Consider the following 18,866-nt stretch of genomic DNA (forward strand, 5'->3'; position numbering starts at 1 on the left):
GGGGGGGGTACTGTTGCAAGGCACTGTACAGGTCAATCCTGGAAGAAATCCTAAAGGAAAGAGGCAGAATAGCTGCTGATTAGCAGGAACTCACTTAACATCTCCTCCTCCGTCTGACCAGTAAATCACCCCAGAGGATTTTTAATACAAGGTCTCTGTGGAGAAGCCCCTCAGCTTCGAGACGCGGACATCCCCCTTTTCAATACTGCTCGCTTCAGGTCCTTTCAGATTAAAGCCTCACCTTGGCCAATGTTAATGACTCCACCGTTAGGAGAACACCATAATGGTGTACTTGGCAGCCGGGCAGCTTGGATGCAGGCGTCTGTGTGTAGCAAAAAAAGTTATGAGCCAGCAATTTTTGAAGGGCCGCAGAGACGAGAAAGAAAGTTTGATTTATCGAAAAGGTCACACAATTGATTTTAATGAATCATTTATTTGGAAGAAATTCAAACCTTATGCTAGATAATATGCTGGGGGATGGGGGGTTACTAGGAAGTCTGTAATATTAGCATGTTAAGCCTAAGGATGAAAACTGAAGAGCAAAGTTCTGAAAAAGGGTCGATTTTAACCTTGCAAGGTCAGAAACGCCACTTCAACATTTTTTTAAACCACGCTCTAAAACTAACAAGTGCTTTCTTCATTAACGGGGCTTACAGGTTCACAGACAAATTAACATGACTATTGGTTGTTCTCGGAGAAAGTTTTAATTTATGAGCTAAAAACAAGACAATAAAACTATTTCACCCCCAAAAAAAAGATATCAGTTTATTTTCTTATTGTTGTAACAGAAGCAAAAAAAAAAAAAACATCTTAACTCAAATTCTCTGCATGACAAAGGAACTACAATCAACAAGTCTGTAAACATACAAATGATAACGCAGATTTTAATGTAACACATAAACCTATTGAAAATGAAGATGGCGTGAAAACGTACCACAGAAGTACTTTAAGTGCAACAAATGTATTTTTTCCACACAATGTCTGCTTAACAATACAATTAAATACGTCCCTAAATAAAACATGTTGCCTGCAGTATATACAACAATAACAAAAAGGTCAATGCCAAATTCTGAAACATAAATTATTCACCATCTTCGTCTAGTAATCCACATTGAAGCCTTAACAAAAAACGGTTTAATAAGTCATTACATTAATAGTGCAGAGCTGCATGAACAGGATGTGTTTAAATAAAAAGCTTTACTCTAAATGATCAGAGCATCCAAACCGTTCCAGCAGGTTTAAACTCCAGCGTCACGAAACATTTTAACACCCGTGGATGTTTCCTTAACGTGTCCGTAGCTCAACGCAAAAAAATCTGGACCCAGCTTTTCATGTTAAAAAAAAAAACCTTTGCGAGAAGAAAGCGGTTTTTGAAAGTAACCCTCCAGAGGGTGCGTGGCGGAAGACCAGAGAGATGCCATGAACCCACACGGTGGTGGCGGCATCATGCTGTGGGGATGTCGTGTTCAGCAAGGGAAAAAAAAAAAAAAAAAAAAAAAAAAAAGCTGGTCAGTTGCTTGGAAGAAAACGGAGAGCGGAGATGGAGGTTCGCCTCCCTAAACACAGACAGAGCTACAGGGATTTAGATCAAAGCATGTCCATGAGCCAGACAAACTCCAGATTTAAAAAAATCACACTGAGAGCCTTTATTAGGAAATTGCCGCTTTCCCCATCAGCCAGTGCAAAACGGCAGAATAATGCTCTAAAGTTTAGCAACACGAATTAAAAAGGATGGTAGTGGCACAAATAAGGACGACGGCCTGATGAACATATTGAAGTAACTGTAGTCAACAAAGAAAGCGTGTCCAGTTCATCATCAGCCACGTTCCTGTCTGCTCTCCTTCCTCCCTTCCTTAATCCTCTTCTCCTTCTCTCCTCCTCCTGGCAGTGAAAACATCTTCAGGGCTTCTTTCTCAAAGCCTTCCATTTCGTCCTCCAGATCGCTGTCTTCCTCTCCGCCGTCCTCTCCCTCCACCAAGTCTTCCAAAATATCCGCCAGGTCGTCAGCGAAGTCCTGGAAGCTCCTCTGGTCGTGCACAAAAGTGCCGTCCTTGAAGAACTCCGAGGCGAGCTTTCTGAGCTCGGCCGTTTTGGCTCCGTCCACCCCGGCCTCCTCCGCCCTGGCGAGGTACGTTTGCAGGAGGGATTGGAACTCGGCCAGCGGCACAGGGAGGAGCCCCTCGTTGTGGGCGCAGGCCTCCAGCGTGTGGCACTGCTGCGGCGGCCTGGAGTCGTGTTGGAGGCGCTCCCTCTGTTGGAGCCAGTACTCCGGTTGTCCCACAGAGGATTTAGAGTGGCTGTGGTCGGGCTTTCGCTCTCCATACAGGTGCTCCCCCTTGTGGCCGTGGTGACCTGGAGACTTCTGGTCGTTTCTGGTTTTCGGTGAGTGCGCCTGGTCTTTTCCCCAGTCTGCCTTGTGCCTTTTCTCTTTCAGTTTCGTCTCTTTGATCTGAAACTGCTCCGAGGTCTCGTCCTTCGCCTTCAGCTCCTTCTCTTGTTTGCCATTTTTGCTCTTCCTCTCATACTCATTGCCCAGTTTTCTCTCATCCTTCGCCGTCCTCTCTTTGCCCTGGCTTTTGACATTGTCCCACTGCTTTCTCTCACCCTTTCCCTTGCCTTCCTTACCGTGATCCTTGCCAGCTTTCTCCTTCCACTCAGCATCTTTCATATCTCCTTTCTGCCTCCCATCTTTTCTTTCCTGCTTTTCCTTTGCTCCATGTTTCCCTTTCTTCCACCCCATCTCTTCTCCTCCGTCTGGCTTCTGATTCTTCCCTCCCCGCCACTCTTTCTCCTTCTTCCCTGTCCATTCCTCACCTTCGTGCACCTTCTCAAAGATTCCCTTTTTCCAATTGCTCTCTTCCTTCCACTCTTTCCTACCTTCCTTGTTCTTCCAGGGCCTTCCCTCATCTCCTCGTCCACCTTTCCCTTTCTTCAGCTCTTTCTCCTTCCACTGTTTTGTCTCATCACTTTGCCTCTTTTGCTTATCTGGCTCACCCTTGTTCCTCTCAAACTTGCCATGGTCATGTTTTCCCTTCTTCCCCTCCTTTTTATCTCCCTTTTTAACCTCCTTTTCATCTCCTTCCTTCCTTACAGACTTTTCTTCATCCTTCCACTGCTTCTTGTCATTCATTTCATATTTATCCCTTTTTAGATCATTCTTCTGCCTCTGGGGTTCCCACCTCTTCCTGGACTGTTTTTCAGCTGCGTCCTGCCTGCCATCCTCTGTTTGGCCACTAGGTGGTAATGTAGAGGGCTTCATCCTTGGTTGATCTGCTTGACCGGACGCTGAAAGAGACACAGAAGTTAAAAAATGAGACATGAAGTCTGCAATAAAAGCAAAAGTCTAATCTGGCTCTGCTTTCCCCTGCTGTTTTAGTTGGTAAGCCCCTTCACCTGCTCACTCTGTGCTTTTGTACCTGGGGAGACTTTTAAGTGTGCTACAGTGGATCTGAGGGTTTCTAGCTCTTTCTGTAGGGTCGGGACAGACTCCAGCTCCTTCTTCATCTTGTCGTTCTCTTTCTGAAGGACTGGGAGAGATGCAATCTCTGTCTTCAACCTACTGTTTTCCTTCTCCACCTCCTCCCAAAGCAGCCGCTCCTTCACTCCCTCCGCTGCCTGCTCCTTGGCTACTTTTAGCTCCTCTTTCTGTGCCTGGTAGGAGGGGGGGGAGAAAATAACGGAGAGGTAATGAAGGTCCCATGAGCACGCTACGCACCCGCTGACACATTTACGCAAAGACTCTCATTTGTTTTACACATATATATACATAACGAATGCGCTAAAGTGAGACGAAGCAGCAGACAGAATGGAGTCACACCTGAAGTTGAGCTTGGAGTGCAGAAATCTGCTGGTTCCCTTCAGCTAGCTTACTCAGGAGCTCGGAGCTGTTGGCGTCCAAATGTGGAGATACGTCGGGATTAAGCCACTCCTGTCAACAAATTACACACACAGAAAAAAACAGAGGCTGAATTTGCACCACTTGCACCAGACTGGCTAGATATAAACAAGAACAAACAATTTCCAAGCAGAAAGTGGTGAACAGCTGGTGATGCACTGCTGCCCTGGTCTGTCTAACAAGCACGGCACAGTAAATGCGTGTATTTAAAGGTCATTGCTCTAGAACTGCTACTATTTAATATTTTTATCATGTAATATTTTGAAATCATGTACGTAGTCACAAATGTTGTACTTTTTCAAAGTTTGTCACATCATAACATGAACCTTATTGTGTTTTGCTGCGACTATATGTGATAAACCAACATAAAGTATTAATAATTGTTAATAAACCAACATAAACTAGTTACAAATTGTTAAGTGGAGTGCAAGAAAACATGGTTTTAAATGAAACAAAGTAAAAAAAAAAAAATTACTGTACTGGCCTTGCACATCTACAGACCAGCTCTGCCCATTTTTGGTAAAATAGCTCAAGTTCATTTCGATGGAGACAGCCTGAACATTAGTTTTTAAGTTGCTGTAGATTCTCAACAGGGATTGAACTTTGACTGGGCCATTGGAAAAGACAAGTGTGCTTTGCCCTGAACCCTTCCTTTGTAGCTCAGGTTTCAAGCTTGGGGTCGTTTTCCTAATGGAAGATGGACCCCCGCCTCAAATCTGTAGCAGCCTCTAACAGGTTTAGTTCCAATTAGTTCCAATTTTCTTTAGAGATTTGTAAAATCCAAAACTATTTATCTGTCAACAGACCCTCCCCAAACCATCTCCTCGATGGTTTTTGGTACACTAAAAGTGAGACCTCTAATACTTTCTTCAAATAATAGATATCACTCTGCAGTCTTGCATAAAGGCCATATTTGTGGAGTGTATAACCAATAGTAGTCTAATCAACCAACTCTTCCCTATGTGCCCTATTTGTACAGTCAGGTATTTTTGGTAATTACATTTTACCTTGTGTGACTCTACATTTGCGGCCGGTACACCTGCATTTCCCCACTGAGGGGCGGTAAAGGATACCTATATTCTATTTTTAACAGAATCTACAGCTTCTCCAGAGCTACAATGGGCCACAGGACTGGTTTTCTAATTAACTAGCTCCTTGCACAGCCTGTCAGATAGACGGCCGTATTTACAGTAGCTTGGTTAGTAGTAGTAGTTTTAGTACTAGTAGTAGTAGTAGTAGTAGTAGTAGTGTCATTCTCTTCCCACTATCACATAACTGAGCAGCGCTCTCTGAGATAAGCCAACTCTAAATCTGGAAGACAGTTGGTTGCACGTGGTTTTTTTTGCGGGTATCACCATAATGGCAACTAAACACAAACGTTTTTGATTTTACTTGTTTTTTTTTTTTAAACTAATACATCAGTTCCTTTCTCTTAATCAGTTGCAATATTGCATTTTGCACAATAAAAAAAGCATAAACCTCAATAGTATTGATTTGGGATTTTATGTGAAAGACCAAGACAAAAAGTTGATGGGTTTAAATAATTTTGCAAGACACTTATGCTATGCAATAATTTTTTTTTTTTTTTTAAGAAAGCCCCAATCTTGTACAAATGAACTTGAAAACTCTAAAAATCGTCTTTCTCTCAGGCAGCGATCTGACATTCCAGTCCTCGAGCGCCGATGTCCCGCAACTTGTGTCCCTTGCCTTACCCACCCGAGTCGAACAGCTAATCTGCCTCTCTAGTATGCAGTCAAGCTTTGCAGAGCTCTGCAAATGAGCTCATACTGGAGTGCGGTGTGATGAAGCAGAGACGCATCCAATAGTTGCAGGACACCGGCTGTCGAGGACTGGAGTTCCAGACCACTGATCCGAGGCAGCACACGTTTTGAAACACAATTGTTGCACCCTCAATGTGTGCCGTATTAGTAGCACAAAACACTCCATTAGACTACAGTTCTTTGGTTGCTTTCCATCCACAGTACTTTTGCTCAGTTGAACAGACGCTCACAGAAGTGGATGCTCACAACCAAATCTGATGAAAGTCAGCAAGACTTGTTGAAGCATTGGAGAAGATAAAATGATGATGGAAATCTGGCTTAATCCATGTTAGATGGGAATTGGTCTGACATTTTTAGATTATAAAAAGACAATTATAACATGTAATTGCTTTTTGTTTTAAAAAAAAAAAGTTTTGTCAATCAGCCCATAGCTTCACAACTGTTGTAAAACAGCATCACTATAACCGTTAGTCCTTTAGTTTTCACACCGTGATTATTTTTAATAGGAAATATTTACAATTGTATTATAATTTTTTCACTAACAATGCTTGTTATTTTATTCTGTCTCTATCCAATGTTTTAACACGCTTACTAATGCATGACCCTTGCATTGTCGTTTTTCTGCTGTTACTAAACCCTTTGTTACTGCTGCTTGTGCTTAAAATAACTGCTGTTTCCACCGACTAATTTTACTTGTATTATTGCGTCTTTACTGTCGCTGCTTTAATGCTACAATGGAATAACACAGCCCTAATATTTTGTTTCAACTCTAGTTTAACACTTTATAATATTTTATGCTTCTTTTAGGGTGCCACCGTACAACAGGCAAACAGGACTGTAGATGAAAATTAGCTTTTGGCCAACTCTGACATGTTACAGGTGTATCGTCGTCGATATGCACTGTCCTGGTAAATAAAGAAATACAGAAAATACATTTATATAAAAAATAAATAAAAACACACAGCCAGTCTTTCCCGCATATATAAAACGCAGCCGCCTTCTCACAGCTAGCTGACCTGCAATCCATAGCAACGGGTTGGGGAGGGGCACAGCTACATGAGTCTATGCTCCGTAAAACCAGAGACGACTTCCGCTGGCTCCTGATTAAAAGGACTTTAAAAATAGCATAAACCGTAGACAAGAAAGCCTTCTGGTTATCGGTCCAGACTGTTCTAGTCACTGATGAAATTTGTATTGTAATTGCACAGTTTTCCCATCTGGTGCAGCTCCGTTTCATTGCATTAAACAGCCTACCGTCCAGGAACAAAACGACATCATAAAGATAAGAAGGGGACCAACTTTAATCTCCCATCTCGGGCTTGCTCAGTGTACGCTGTGTCCTTTGATGATCTAAAAAAAAAAAAAAACTGTCTCTCCCCTGAGTTTATTTAGCTCAGTTTTAAAGGCAGCCGAGCAGTGATCTTGTATGCATTTTTGCTCTGTGAAAGAGGAAATGATTCCCTCTCAAAATAAAGCTGCAAATTGATGTTTAAATTTAAAAATTGAAGCGCCCTGCTTTAAAATGTCTAAAACCGTCTACTCCTGTGTGGGCATCATAACTCAGGGTTCGGCGTTTACTCACCAACCTCACAGTAAACACTGTGACTTTGAGGAAGGCGGTTTCAATCAGAAATACATTCATCTTTTGTTTATAAAAGTATTCTGTGATGCATGGATTCATTTGCTGTTTTCTATTTTTCCATTTGCGACCAAACGTTTTTGCAAATCTGATCTTTTGGCACGAGCTTATTGAGCAACAGTGATATCTGTCCTGGGGGAACATGGTGAGCAGTACACAATCACAGTGATTGAATAAAGCAATAAATCAAATATGCTTGGAGGAATTTCTGTAACGTCGCTACTTGAGTTACTTGTGGAATCGATTCAGCCCCACACTGTACACGTACAAATTCATGCACACTGGATAAATGTGATGTCAATAAAACAGACAGAAGAGAGGGAGACTGACCTGTTTTCCTGGTGTTTCTGCATCCTTCAGTTCCCTTGTTGTGTAATCACCCTCTGCAAATCATTATAGGCAGTAGAATCAATGTGGATGACTGTAACTTCAAATCAGCATAATATCTTTAGCTTATAAAAAGGTAAGCTGCACAAATAATAAAAATGCCAAGCAAAAAATGTTCTGCAAATTTTAGGATAAAGTGAATGTATAAACCAATATCAACTTTTCTAAAAAAAGAGGGCAAGTTTGCAAACTTCTGGATAAAAACTAGAAAATTCTTGTTTTATTTTAACCTCAAACTGTATAATCTTCCTTTCACTGATTGCAATATGCATGATGGTCAAGCTACTAGACCCTTCAGACTTTAGTGTAGCTAATTTATGTGTAATTTTAATACCAATGTCAGGACAAACCAAAACAAAGCGAAAGGACTGGGGACTTTTAATGCATATTTTGAAAAGCATCCCATGCAAAGTTCTACGTGCACTTTTTTCAAAACACACTGCTGCCAAGAAAAGTTGCATCATTTTACATCCGTGTACACACAACAGGACTAATAAAAACAGCCTACCCTCGTCGAAGTCCATGAAGACACCTGCAGGCATAATACACCTCAGTCTCAGAGCCTCCCTTTAGTCTTGTTTTTTTATTACTTCCCACTTTTATGTGTTTAAAGCCTAAAACGCCGTGACGAAAAGGCCGAGGAGTGATGCTCACCAGAGAAAAAGACGGTGCCGAGACCCAACAGAATGAGAGCGGCCAGGATGCATTTGTTAAGAGAGAACACGCCGTCGGTCTCTGGCTGCGGCACCTGAAATTCTTCTTCTACTTCTTCCTCTTCCTCCTCTTTTCTTCCAATCTGCTCCAGGAGAGACTTTTTCCTCCTCTCCTCTAGCTCTACCTTCTCCCCTTTGTTCTCCGTCCTTTCTTCACAGACTCCTGAACACAAAGGGGGAAGAGATCTTTAACAGCTATTGAAATGAACTTTCTGTGCTTTACTGCAAATAAAAAGGTTTTGATGTTCAAACTCAGCTCTGACACACATTTTATATAAGCATTATGAAACTGCCACTTTATTAGGTACATGTAGATAGGAATGGATCGGTCCCCCCCCCCTTTGGCTTCAGAACTGATGATATCTTAGTAGCATCAGTTCAACAAGATGTTGGAAACACGCCTCACAGATTTTGGATCATATTGACATGATGGCATCACATAGTTGCTGCAGATCTGTCGTCTGAACGTCCATGATGGAGTTCTGTCTTGGACTGAGATCCGGTGACTGTGGAGGCCACTGGAGCACATTTAACTCCTGCTCATGTTCAACAACGCAGTTTGGGATTAGCTCTTTAGGACATGGTGAATCATCCAGCTGTTAGTAGCCATCAGATGATTGATTAAAAGTAATGAAGGTTTAAATGATGCTGCTATGGCAGGAGACCCAAAGATATCAAAGAAAAAAGAACATATCATTATACCCCCACAAGCCTGAACCAGATAATAGGGCCTGAATTTTAGACCCCACCATCTTAATGTTGCAGGTAAAAAAAAAATAAACAAATAAAAATCAAGGCTTTTTGGACCATTACCATCTAACTATGGTAATCTGTTACAGAACTGTAGAAAATGGTGATCCTCTGGTTATGGAGTGCCATCTACCCCAACTGGTTGTTGGGAGGCCTGCTGGATTTCTGTTTTACCATCAAAAACATAAACGTATTTTTGATATCTAAATGACATCAGTTTAAAGTTATTGTCCACTGTTGTGGGCTTGTTTATCTTTCAAAGGCTCCTGGAAACATGTCAAGAGTTCATGGCATTATGAACTTTGGAATGACGTCCACCTAAGCTGGGAGCTTCCCAGCTGCGAATTAGATTAAATTTGCCAATTAGTCTGGTGTCTAAATGCTAGCCATAGACAACTATAATATTTTTTTTCTCTTAACTTTATTGCTTAAAACACAAATGTTACAGGTCACCAAACTTATTTACAATGAGCACCACTGGTTTAAAGAGATAGTTTATATCCATTTACAGTTCAGAAGGTTTCTATCAGCAACCTTTCCTACATTTTACATGTGCACGCTGCCATATTGCCAAACACAGGATCACTCCATGAGTTTTGACACCCCCACTCAGGATTTAAATTAATATTTTTGTTGCATTTGCCTCGAGAAACTTGGGAATCCGACTTCCTAGTACAAAAAAAAAAAAAAAAAAAAAAAAAAACACTCCATCGGATCTTTCAGCAAGACAATAATGCAAAAAAGTCAGCCCAGATAAGGTTAACCAGATAAAAACAGGTCTTTGTTATTGGAGAAGGCTGCACTGTATCCTAATTTTAAAGGAGGATTTAAAGAAATATAAACAGTTAGGATGCTAATAATTGTTGAACTGGTGATTATGTTAAAAACTATTTTTTATTAAACATGGCACATTTTTCTAAACTGAATACATGTTCTCAAATTAAAAAGGTAAAATTGTTTTAGAGATTAATAGATAATTTTTTACATTATGCCCCTGCAATAAAACAAATTTACCCACATTTATGGGAGATCAGTGCTGTGTGTTAATAACCCGACAACCTGACCATCTTTCCGTGTCACTGGTCTGTGGATACTCACCTGACTCCTCTCCCTCTGGGTGCGCCTCCTCCTTATTTTGCAGATGCAGTTCTTCTTCTTGTGGAAGCTCCTCTTGAGCCTGTGAAAACTCTGCACCTCCAAGAGTCTCTGTGCCGAGCAGTGAGACTGGGGGCCCGTCGAGGGAAGGTGTCAGGAGGGTGTAGGAGTCGGAAGATGATTCCGGGTCAGGGCCAGACTGCGTCGTTCCCTCGGGTCTGCTCTTCACGTCGGCCCGGTCCGAGGTGCCGGGGCCATCCACGGACAGAGGAACAGAGGAGTGCTGATCTGAGTCTGCGCTTTGATCTGCTCTTTTTTCTTCAGATACCTAAAGGAGAGAACATGTTTTTCTTTAAAAATGTTCAAAACTTTTGAGGGTAAAGGACAACAATGATTCTCCAGCAATGTAAAAATAAGCAAACCTTTAAAACAGTGATAAGATTAAATGTTAAATAAAAGCAATTGATCACTGGCTAATTTTAAATGCTCGAAAATAAAGCAAGAGGACAACACAAACTACTGTTACATAATACAGTGTCATGAGTTTTGCTGTCTTACTAGGTAATCCTCCTCAGGGAGTCTTTCTGCAGACTCGGCACTTTTTGCAGGCTGGTTTTTCTCTCCAGGTCCTGGTTCGTCAAGAAAGAACAGGAGAGGAAGCATTTAAAGCAGCAGTTCAGCGTCGTTCAACCGTCACCTTTATGAACGGGAACCATTCAGGCTGCTGTAAAACACTGAGCACCTTTGACCATAACCGATGGCCGAATTCAGCTTTGATTTTAATTCTGACCAAGAAAACACAGGAAATTAATGTTCAGATGAAACAAAGTTTTAAAAAAGCATTAGTTTGCCATGGCTAAGAGACAAAAAAACAAACAAACAAAAAAACACTTATTCAAGCAAAGAGAGTGAGCCAAAAATAAAATGTAGCCCTCAATTAGACAGTTTGCAGAACAATGTTTTATTAGTGATGACTGGAAGTAGTCTTCTTCTTCTGTATCGCCACATCAGTACCAGATTATTGTGAGGAACATGATTTAAACTGATGCAGGTTTATAACATGTGTATAGCTGTCAGAGCTGATAACTGGTTAATAAAAATGTTTTTAAAGTAGTCTATACTTCTCCAGAATTCTCTCTAAATATTTTGTGGGATTTGGGTTTCTTATTTTTTATATTTTTTACCCCCACCTTTGCCTTAAGAATTGTATCATTTAGGAAATGCGCTGCATTGATGTGCACAGTGCCAGACACCTTACCTCCACTTTGGCAATGGCAAACTTTACATTTTATAATAAAAAAAAGAAATTAAAAACCCAGACTTTTAAAAAAAAACATTTAACAGCCTATACAATCCCCTTTAAAGCACTGTGAGCTCAACATGATTGGACAAATGGATACACAAAAAGTATAAATAATATATTTATGCTTTTGTATAAAAGCAGGAGAAAACACTTCAGATTTTTCGCAAAACATATTTTGCAGAAGTCTTTTCCGTTGAGGAATAAGTAAGGACAACCCAACGTACAGTTTGGATTAAAATGGCTGAAATTCCCACGTAGACACATCGGGCACACGTAACATAATCCTTACTCAGCATTTTACTTTATTTTTTTTATTTTAATTAACCAGGAAAAGTCTCATTGAGATGAAACTTTTGAAAGTTTCCTCAGTTTCTTATGTACACATAAGAAACCCCCCTAACATCTCACAGCGGGAGGTGAGGAGTGGGCAAACTTTCCTCGGACCGACGTCAGTAGATGGGTTGATCTTATGCCAGACAAGTGAAGGAAGCTTTAAGGGGGAAGGGGTGCTCAAACTTCTTCTTTAGTTAGATCACACCTTTTTGGTTCTCTAATAAATAAGAGAGTTTATTTTAAGGCGTTTATATGTACCTACATTACCTTACATTTCCGAGATTAGCGAGCATAACTTTATTCAAAGTTAGTCCAGATTCTCCGTTCATCACAAAACCCAGGCACTTGATTGGCATGTTGCGTAATTCATTGTAAATATTTTCATGTGGGTAAAAAAAAATAATAATTGCATATACTGTAACGAGACCTGCAGCAGATGTATGGCTTTCTTCATGCTGCTTTGTTCCCTCTGCGAGGGGCCTCAGGGTTTCAGCAACCGTCTCCTATGATGATCAGAGAGTCCGTCAGAAGACAGAAAGCCATTTAGGTAAAATAAAAAAATACATTAAAATATGTCAAATTGTATAGGAAAAAAACAATTCGTATGTGTGTGTACAGAAACCTTTTGATTGACTGAACTTCGTTCATCTTCTTTTACAACGTTCACATGAAAAATGTTTTTAAAACATAATGACACAAACCTAATTCATATTCAGGTGACCCGAAAGGGAAATTAACTGGGGCAAGGCTTTTTCCTTCCTTCCTCTTTCTAGAAGACTAGCTTAATAGGGTCAGCCAGTGTGACTTAACATTTTAACAAAGTGATCATACCTCAGATGTGAGGATGGTCCAACTGTTGTTGGCGGCACCGCCCCCAGACATGGCCCCCCCAGAGGCTTTGCCCGTCTCCTGCAACACAAAACCGGCAGTGAAAACAAACCTCGTGATTAGCATTAGCTGCACGGAACGAGAGTGAGGACGGCCCTGTGCTCTTCTGCTTCTTCATACCGCCTGTGTCAGGAGTTCAACCTTTCTCTCTCCACTTGTGGGCACAAGGAGAAGCTGGCCCCTTCCCTCTACTGACAAAGCCATGAGAAGAAACACAGAACAGGTTTCCAGATTGGATGGACAGACGGATAGATCGAGAGACACACAAAGGAGATGGGTGGATAGATGAAAAAAGGAAGTATACAAATGGACACAGGACAGACATATGTAATAATAGATTGAAGATCAAGAACCGTAGATAGATGGATTATTATTTAAGATAAGCTTTATTGATCTCACATTGGAGAAATTCACTTGCCACATCGGCTCATAAAAGAAGGTGCAAAAGTAGGAAAGGTGCATCAGTTATATACAGTGAATCTTCATATATACAGTGGATCAAAGGAAAAGAGAAAAATAAGAATAAAAAAAATACAAAAAGAAATAGGAATGGGCAGATGATGTCTTATTTACATTCACAGATAGATAGATAGATAGATAGATAGATAGATAGATAGATAGATAGATAGATAGATAGATAGATAGATAGATAGATAGATAGATAGACACACGTGGTGACAATAAAAGATAACAAATTCTATAAATATAGAAAGAAGTTAAAATCTGAAAATGCTAATGTTTTTATTCTCTATTCTTCTTTTTAAATCTGGAAAATAATCAACTCACATTTTCAAGCCTTCACATGAAACCTTGAGATAAAGAACAATGCTTAAAAAAAAAAAAAAAGAAGAAGAAAGAAGCAAAACCTCTTTCATAACACCCTGATGGTGACCTTGAGATTTCATTCTTCTGGTCAGGAGTTATTTGGCAGCTGTGACATTAATAAAAACCTAGGGTGTGGTTTTTTTTTTCTTCAATTTTACTTTTACAGGAGCGATGAAGAAAAATAACCTACCACTGAATGTTTGTCCAGTCTGAGCACAAATGTCTGTCCTTAAAAAAACAAGTTTTTGCTTAAAAAAAAAAAAAAAAAAACTAAAGTGTAAGTAGTTCTGAGAATGAGCCTGCTTGAAAGCTAAGTTCATCACAATGGAGTCTGCATTTTTTTTTAGGCTGATAATGCAGAGAATCAAATTAATTTACAATAAAAAGGTCATTGCTTTCTCTATCAAGTCCCCATATAGAATTGCAGATGTCTGCTGAGTCAGTGTGGGTGTTTTTTTGTGCTACTTGATCATTAAACATGCTGTGAAAAATTATCACAGCTTCTAGTTGGACCTTTTCCCTCAATCTCTTTTCTAGTTTGAACTCTGTTCTCTTTGCAACAGATCATGTTGAGGAAGCATCATTTTATCTAGGGGAAGCTACGGACGCTCGGTAAGGCCGTTTACAGCTCGAAAGGTGACCAACATCTTTTTCTGGTTAAGTCAACTCACAGTAGTTGACCACAAAAAAAAAAAAACCAAAAAAAAAAAAAACAGATTTGCTCTTGAAAACGCACAGTTGCTAAGGGACTAATCACTGCACAACTTCCATTTAGCTGCTTAGTTAGATTTAAATAATTAGACTTTTTTGAGCATCAATGATTCAGTATTTCCACGTTCAAAATGCCTTAAAAAAAGGCAGCGAATGTGTGTTGAAGTTTTCCCATTACAGTACAGCTTGGTAGGCAACTTGGGGTTAAGTGCCTTGCCAAGAGGCACATCAACACAAGGAAGCTGGAATCGAGCCAACAGCTTTTAGATTGCAAGACAACTATTCATTTTGGATCAAATATGCATTTACAGGCGCATCTGTATAAATCATCGACTTATTTTTAATTGAAAAGGTGAAAGTCATTATATAGAATCATTACTCGTGATGTATCTTTTGAAGAGTTTATTTTCTGCATTATTTGAAAAAAAAATTCTGTTTCTTAGAAAACAGAATATTATACAAGACATACAAAAGACTGATATAGAAATTGTCTCATAGGAGAACAAGTTATATGTGATAATATTGGGGAATGTTGCAGTGACAATATGTATTAGAAGAAATTAATAAAAACAAACAATTCAACGTTTTCGTCACAAACACATGGTTTTATTTTTAAAATGGCTGCATTCAACTACGTCTGCAGTTTGGGAAAGAAACAACTGATGAAGGGAAGCTTTTCCGCAGATACAGGAGGATGGGCGGAGAGGAAGCGGATCCAAACTGCTTCAGGCCCAGTTTATACCGCGTGAAGTTTCCACGGTCATCTACTGCTGCCGGTCCACTGCGGTTCATCAAGTAGAAAATCAGCACGGCCATTTTCCAGGAAGTATTAGAGCTTTTCATGCTTCCCTCTTTCTTCCAAGCTTTATTAAGACGCCAATTTTATTTTCCAGCAGGGCTTAGTTGGCACCTGACCATAGGCTGCGCGATATGGACCAAAATTAATCTCTCAACATTTTTTAGGCTGAATACACCATATTTGTCGCGATACGTTTTTCCTTTTTGCAAAGTAATTCTAAAAAGACATCTCTGACTCAAAGCTTTATCCCAAATGTCTCACAGGCAATTTTTTTTAACAAATAGCTGTAGATAAATATGAGAAACAGCTGAAAAACAACCTGCTGGAATACACACAAGTATAACTATAATGCAACATGGACCATCTCAATATGGTCTCATATCTCTTTTTTAAAAATCTCAATATTTTTAAAATCTTGATATATTGCCCAACCCTACATGCCCACACTGCCAAAAGTACCTGAGTTTAATGACTGTGCTTGATTGGCCAGAAAACGTTCACTAACCGATGCTAAGGAGCTATAAGGAATCCCATGATGCTTTGTGTGACATGATGCCCACCTCACGGAAATGAATGAAAATGTCCGGAGAGAAGAGAGCGCACACTTTGTAGTTCTTTTTTTTTTAATCGAAAGGCTGTAGGCCAGGATTTGACTCGCATCATCCATGTGTGTATCCATAACGTAATGACGTCGGAGTTAAAGGATGTCCAAAATACCCACAGTAGTATTATTACTGTTTATCTCACGAAAGGTCAAGGAACAGGAGCTAGAATCTATAATTAAGGGTATTTGGATGGATACTCCTTTTGGGGGTAACGGACAAAACGAGGTTCCTACGCTAAATTAGCTGTGTGAGGAAGCATGCAGGCTCATTTTCCTACCTCCTTCCTTACTGACTGCACTATTTAAAAACGGCACTTATCGTAGTGACCGCTGATACACTTCCCCTTTGGCTGAAGAGTCCTCACCCAATAAGGGTATTCGGACGGACCCCGAATCTTGGAAAGTAGAGCCAGGAGGAAGAGGTAAGACACAAGACCCAGCAATTGAGATGGCCGTCAATAAAGCAACCTGGGTGTCTATTGCAGAGTTTCAATTTTTGAACTGAAATAAAAGAGAATTGATCAACAAAAATATAACCGAGGTGAAAGAGTTCAGAAAACAATGTGTGTGCACATGAAATAAAAACACGTAAAGGACTGTATGCAAACAGTCAAACCAGTTCAAACTGTTTATCATCCTCAAACGGAGCAGAAAGCCTGTTTAAAAGAGACGCCGTTCCAGATATTTTGTTAATTTCCCATACCTGAACGGAGCTCACCCTCAAAACAGGCTTTCCATCCATATATCACTAAAGTCATAGTGCATGAAAGAAAATCATAAACATTTGCTTAGGAGCTACAAAATGAAAATGATTAACAAGTAGGACAATCACTGTTTATCTTGCGGCTTTAAGACATTTACATGTGTATTTGCATGCGCAGCATTTGGATTCCAGCCTCACCCATTCTACTAACATAGGCCCTACTGTAACGTGTTACAAACATTTAGTGAGAAGAAGTGTGTGGGTGTGCAGGAAAGTCTTATTGCTGTAGGAGAATTCAGCTCTTTATTAGTAGTTTGGGAGCACAGGAGGCCTTGCGGGCACCCTGGCTTTTGACTAGCAGACAAATGTTTTGGCACAGACTCGGGTAACTAAGGCCTCCGCCACTCTGAAGATAGAGGCTAAAGGAGCCTTTCATTTCAAAACGTATTGCTCCGTCCAATAGACGTCTACCAAGTGGCACATTTTAACTGCCCGCTGTATTTCTGAGGACACAAAGAGAAAGGGATTTTTAACGCCAACTTTCAGAGCAACTTCTCCAAACGTAAAAAAAAAAACGCTAATTGCTCTTTCACACGTCATCCGAGCATGATCTATTAATGCAGACACCTCACTGGTGGCCCACACGCTGGAAGGATAATGACACACTTCACTCCCCAAATTCAATTTTCCTCCCAGCGCCGCAATGTAGGTCTCCTAATCCAGTTCCTCCCGAGAGAAGTCTGCCGGATCTAGCCTGGGGGCCCCACAAGGAGCATTGTGGAGCATATAGTGGAGTGGTTTAAATAGATGGCAGCTAAATTTAGCTGCTGTGGGATTGACTAGAGACAGAAAGAAAGGGGGGGTGCATACAGAGGATGGCCGCAGGGAAAAACAGCAAGAGGAGTCTAAGGACACTTTTTAAAAGGATTACCTTACATGCACCATAAAGCCTGATGCTTTAAAAGCTAATTGCATCTCTATTCGACAGTTTTAAGAGTTTGGACTCGAGTGCATTTTTCCTCTTTGCTCATTTGCAGATAATCCGCGCAATGTCTGACCTCCCCCTTTTTACTCCATCAACTAAACACAACTCTTTATAGCTCCTTGCACGCACTGTATGCAAACGTGCACAGATGACAATGCATTATAGTGGCCGAGCATGCAAACTAACACATCAACTGGGTCCCAGCAGCTGATCCTATCTGGTCTCTCCGGGGAGGGAAGGATTGGAAGGAAGAAAAAGAATAAGAAAAAAAAAAAGATGACCAAAAAAGGTCAAGCGATTAAACTGCAAACGGGATGTGTCTTTAAAGGGTTTACAGTGAGGCAAAAGTTGGTGCCGGGAGGCTCACATGCAAAGCAGACCTGACATGCATTCATTATACGCAGAGACAATGGGAGTGAGCGGAGGGGGACAGGAAACGTCAGATGAAGCTGGCTCAGGCTTAAGAAAACCTGAAGCCTGGGATATTTTCTGCAGACCGATAAAAGTTTGGATGACTTTAACCCATTGGAGGAGAACCAAAACGCAACGACCGTGTTGTTCCTTGAAACGCTGCAACCTTAGAGGATTACGAACATGTTTTTTTTCTCTTGAAGGCGAGCGAACCAGGAAAACGTGAACCGACGTAGGCGGTGCCGCACGAAGATGTGTGCATGCGCTGCAGCTGTTTGGAGGTTAAAATAAACCCCTCCCCAAAACAAAAAACAAACAAACAAACAAGAAGGCAGCGTTAAAGTTCAGATTATGCCTACCGTGGTGGTGGTGGGTAACTTTACTCCAGACCCCCGGAGAATGTGACAAAGACAGCGGGCTGTTTCAGTCTCTTCCCATCCAACTTTGTCAACTTCAACTTCGAGTGTGTGCCGTCTGAACTTGAGGAGCTACACGCCCCTTGGCCAATCACAGCCTGAGGTCGCGCTGACCCCGCCCCTTCGCCAGACGGCGGAACCAATCAAGGCCCAGCTTCAGTTTTCCTCGAAAAAAACACGTTTATTGGTTGATTGACAGGTTTGTGTGGCATACATGTCACATTTTTTTCACGTTGCTACCGCAGACTTCAAATTGTACAACATTCGATTTTAATTTATTTAATATATAAACAAAAACGAGCACGTAATGGTGAAGTGGAGGAAAAGCGACATGCCTTTTTAAAAAATGTTTTGGACAAAAATCTGTGAAGGGCGTATATTTATAGCTGATACAGCCTTCAGGGGTGAAGTTGTTGGGTTTGGTTTTAAAACGATATCTCAAGCTTTGCACATTTAACGGAGAACTATTTAATCCATCAATCATCTACAAATCCAAAGAAAATGACATTACAGGGCAGGCAAGGAGAGCATTAATTAAAGAAACAGCCAAGAGGCGCTAAGTAACTCTGGAGGAGATGCAGAGATTCAGAGCTCGGGTGGGACAATCTGTCAATGTGAAGAGAGCCGT

At 40.8% G+C, this 18,866-nt stretch overlaps 1 protein-coding gene across 3 annotated transcripts; it reads right to left on the reverse strand.

Moving 5' to 3' along the window:
- Positions 1 to 1,492: 1,492 nt before the first annotated feature.
- Positions 1,493 to 18,315, reverse strand: pbxip1b (pre-B-cell leukemia homeobox interacting protein 1b). Of its 3 annotated transcripts, none has more exons than XM_012865709.3 (11): positions 18,182 to 18,315; positions 12,728 to 12,805; positions 12,324 to 12,399; positions 10,819 to 10,889; positions 10,264 to 10,588; positions 8,357 to 8,578; positions 8,211 to 8,234; positions 7,646 to 7,698; positions 3,818 to 3,928; positions 3,561 to 3,651; positions 1,493 to 3,285 (listed from the first exon to the last, which is right to left on the reverse strand). In XM_012865709.3, the coding sequence occupies exons 2-11, from the start codon at positions 12,776 to 12,778 to the stop codon at positions 1,817 to 1,819; spliced, it is 2,493 nt and encodes an 830-aa protein (XP_012721163.3). In that variant the 5' UTR covers positions 12,779 to 12,805; positions 18,182 to 18,315; the 3' UTR covers positions 1,493 to 1,816. The 3 variants fall into 3 exon arrangements, with proteins under 3 accessions (XP_012721163.3, XP_021173806.2, XP_012721162.3); XM_021318131.2 differs by having other exon boundaries at positions 3,417 to 3,651; XM_012865708.3 differs by lacking the exon at positions 8,211 to 8,234 and having other exon boundaries at positions 3,417 to 3,651.
- Between the last annotated feature and the right edge of the window lie 551 nt (positions 18,316 to 18,866).

The sequence above is a fragment of the Fundulus heteroclitus genome, chromosome 3 (assembly GCF_011125445.2).
Source record: "Fundulus heteroclitus isolate FHET01 chromosome 3, MU-UCD_Fhet_4.1, whole genome shotgun sequence".
Classification (NCBI taxonomy): domain Eukaryota; kingdom Metazoa; phylum Chordata; class Actinopteri; order Cyprinodontiformes; family Fundulidae; genus Fundulus; species Fundulus heteroclitus.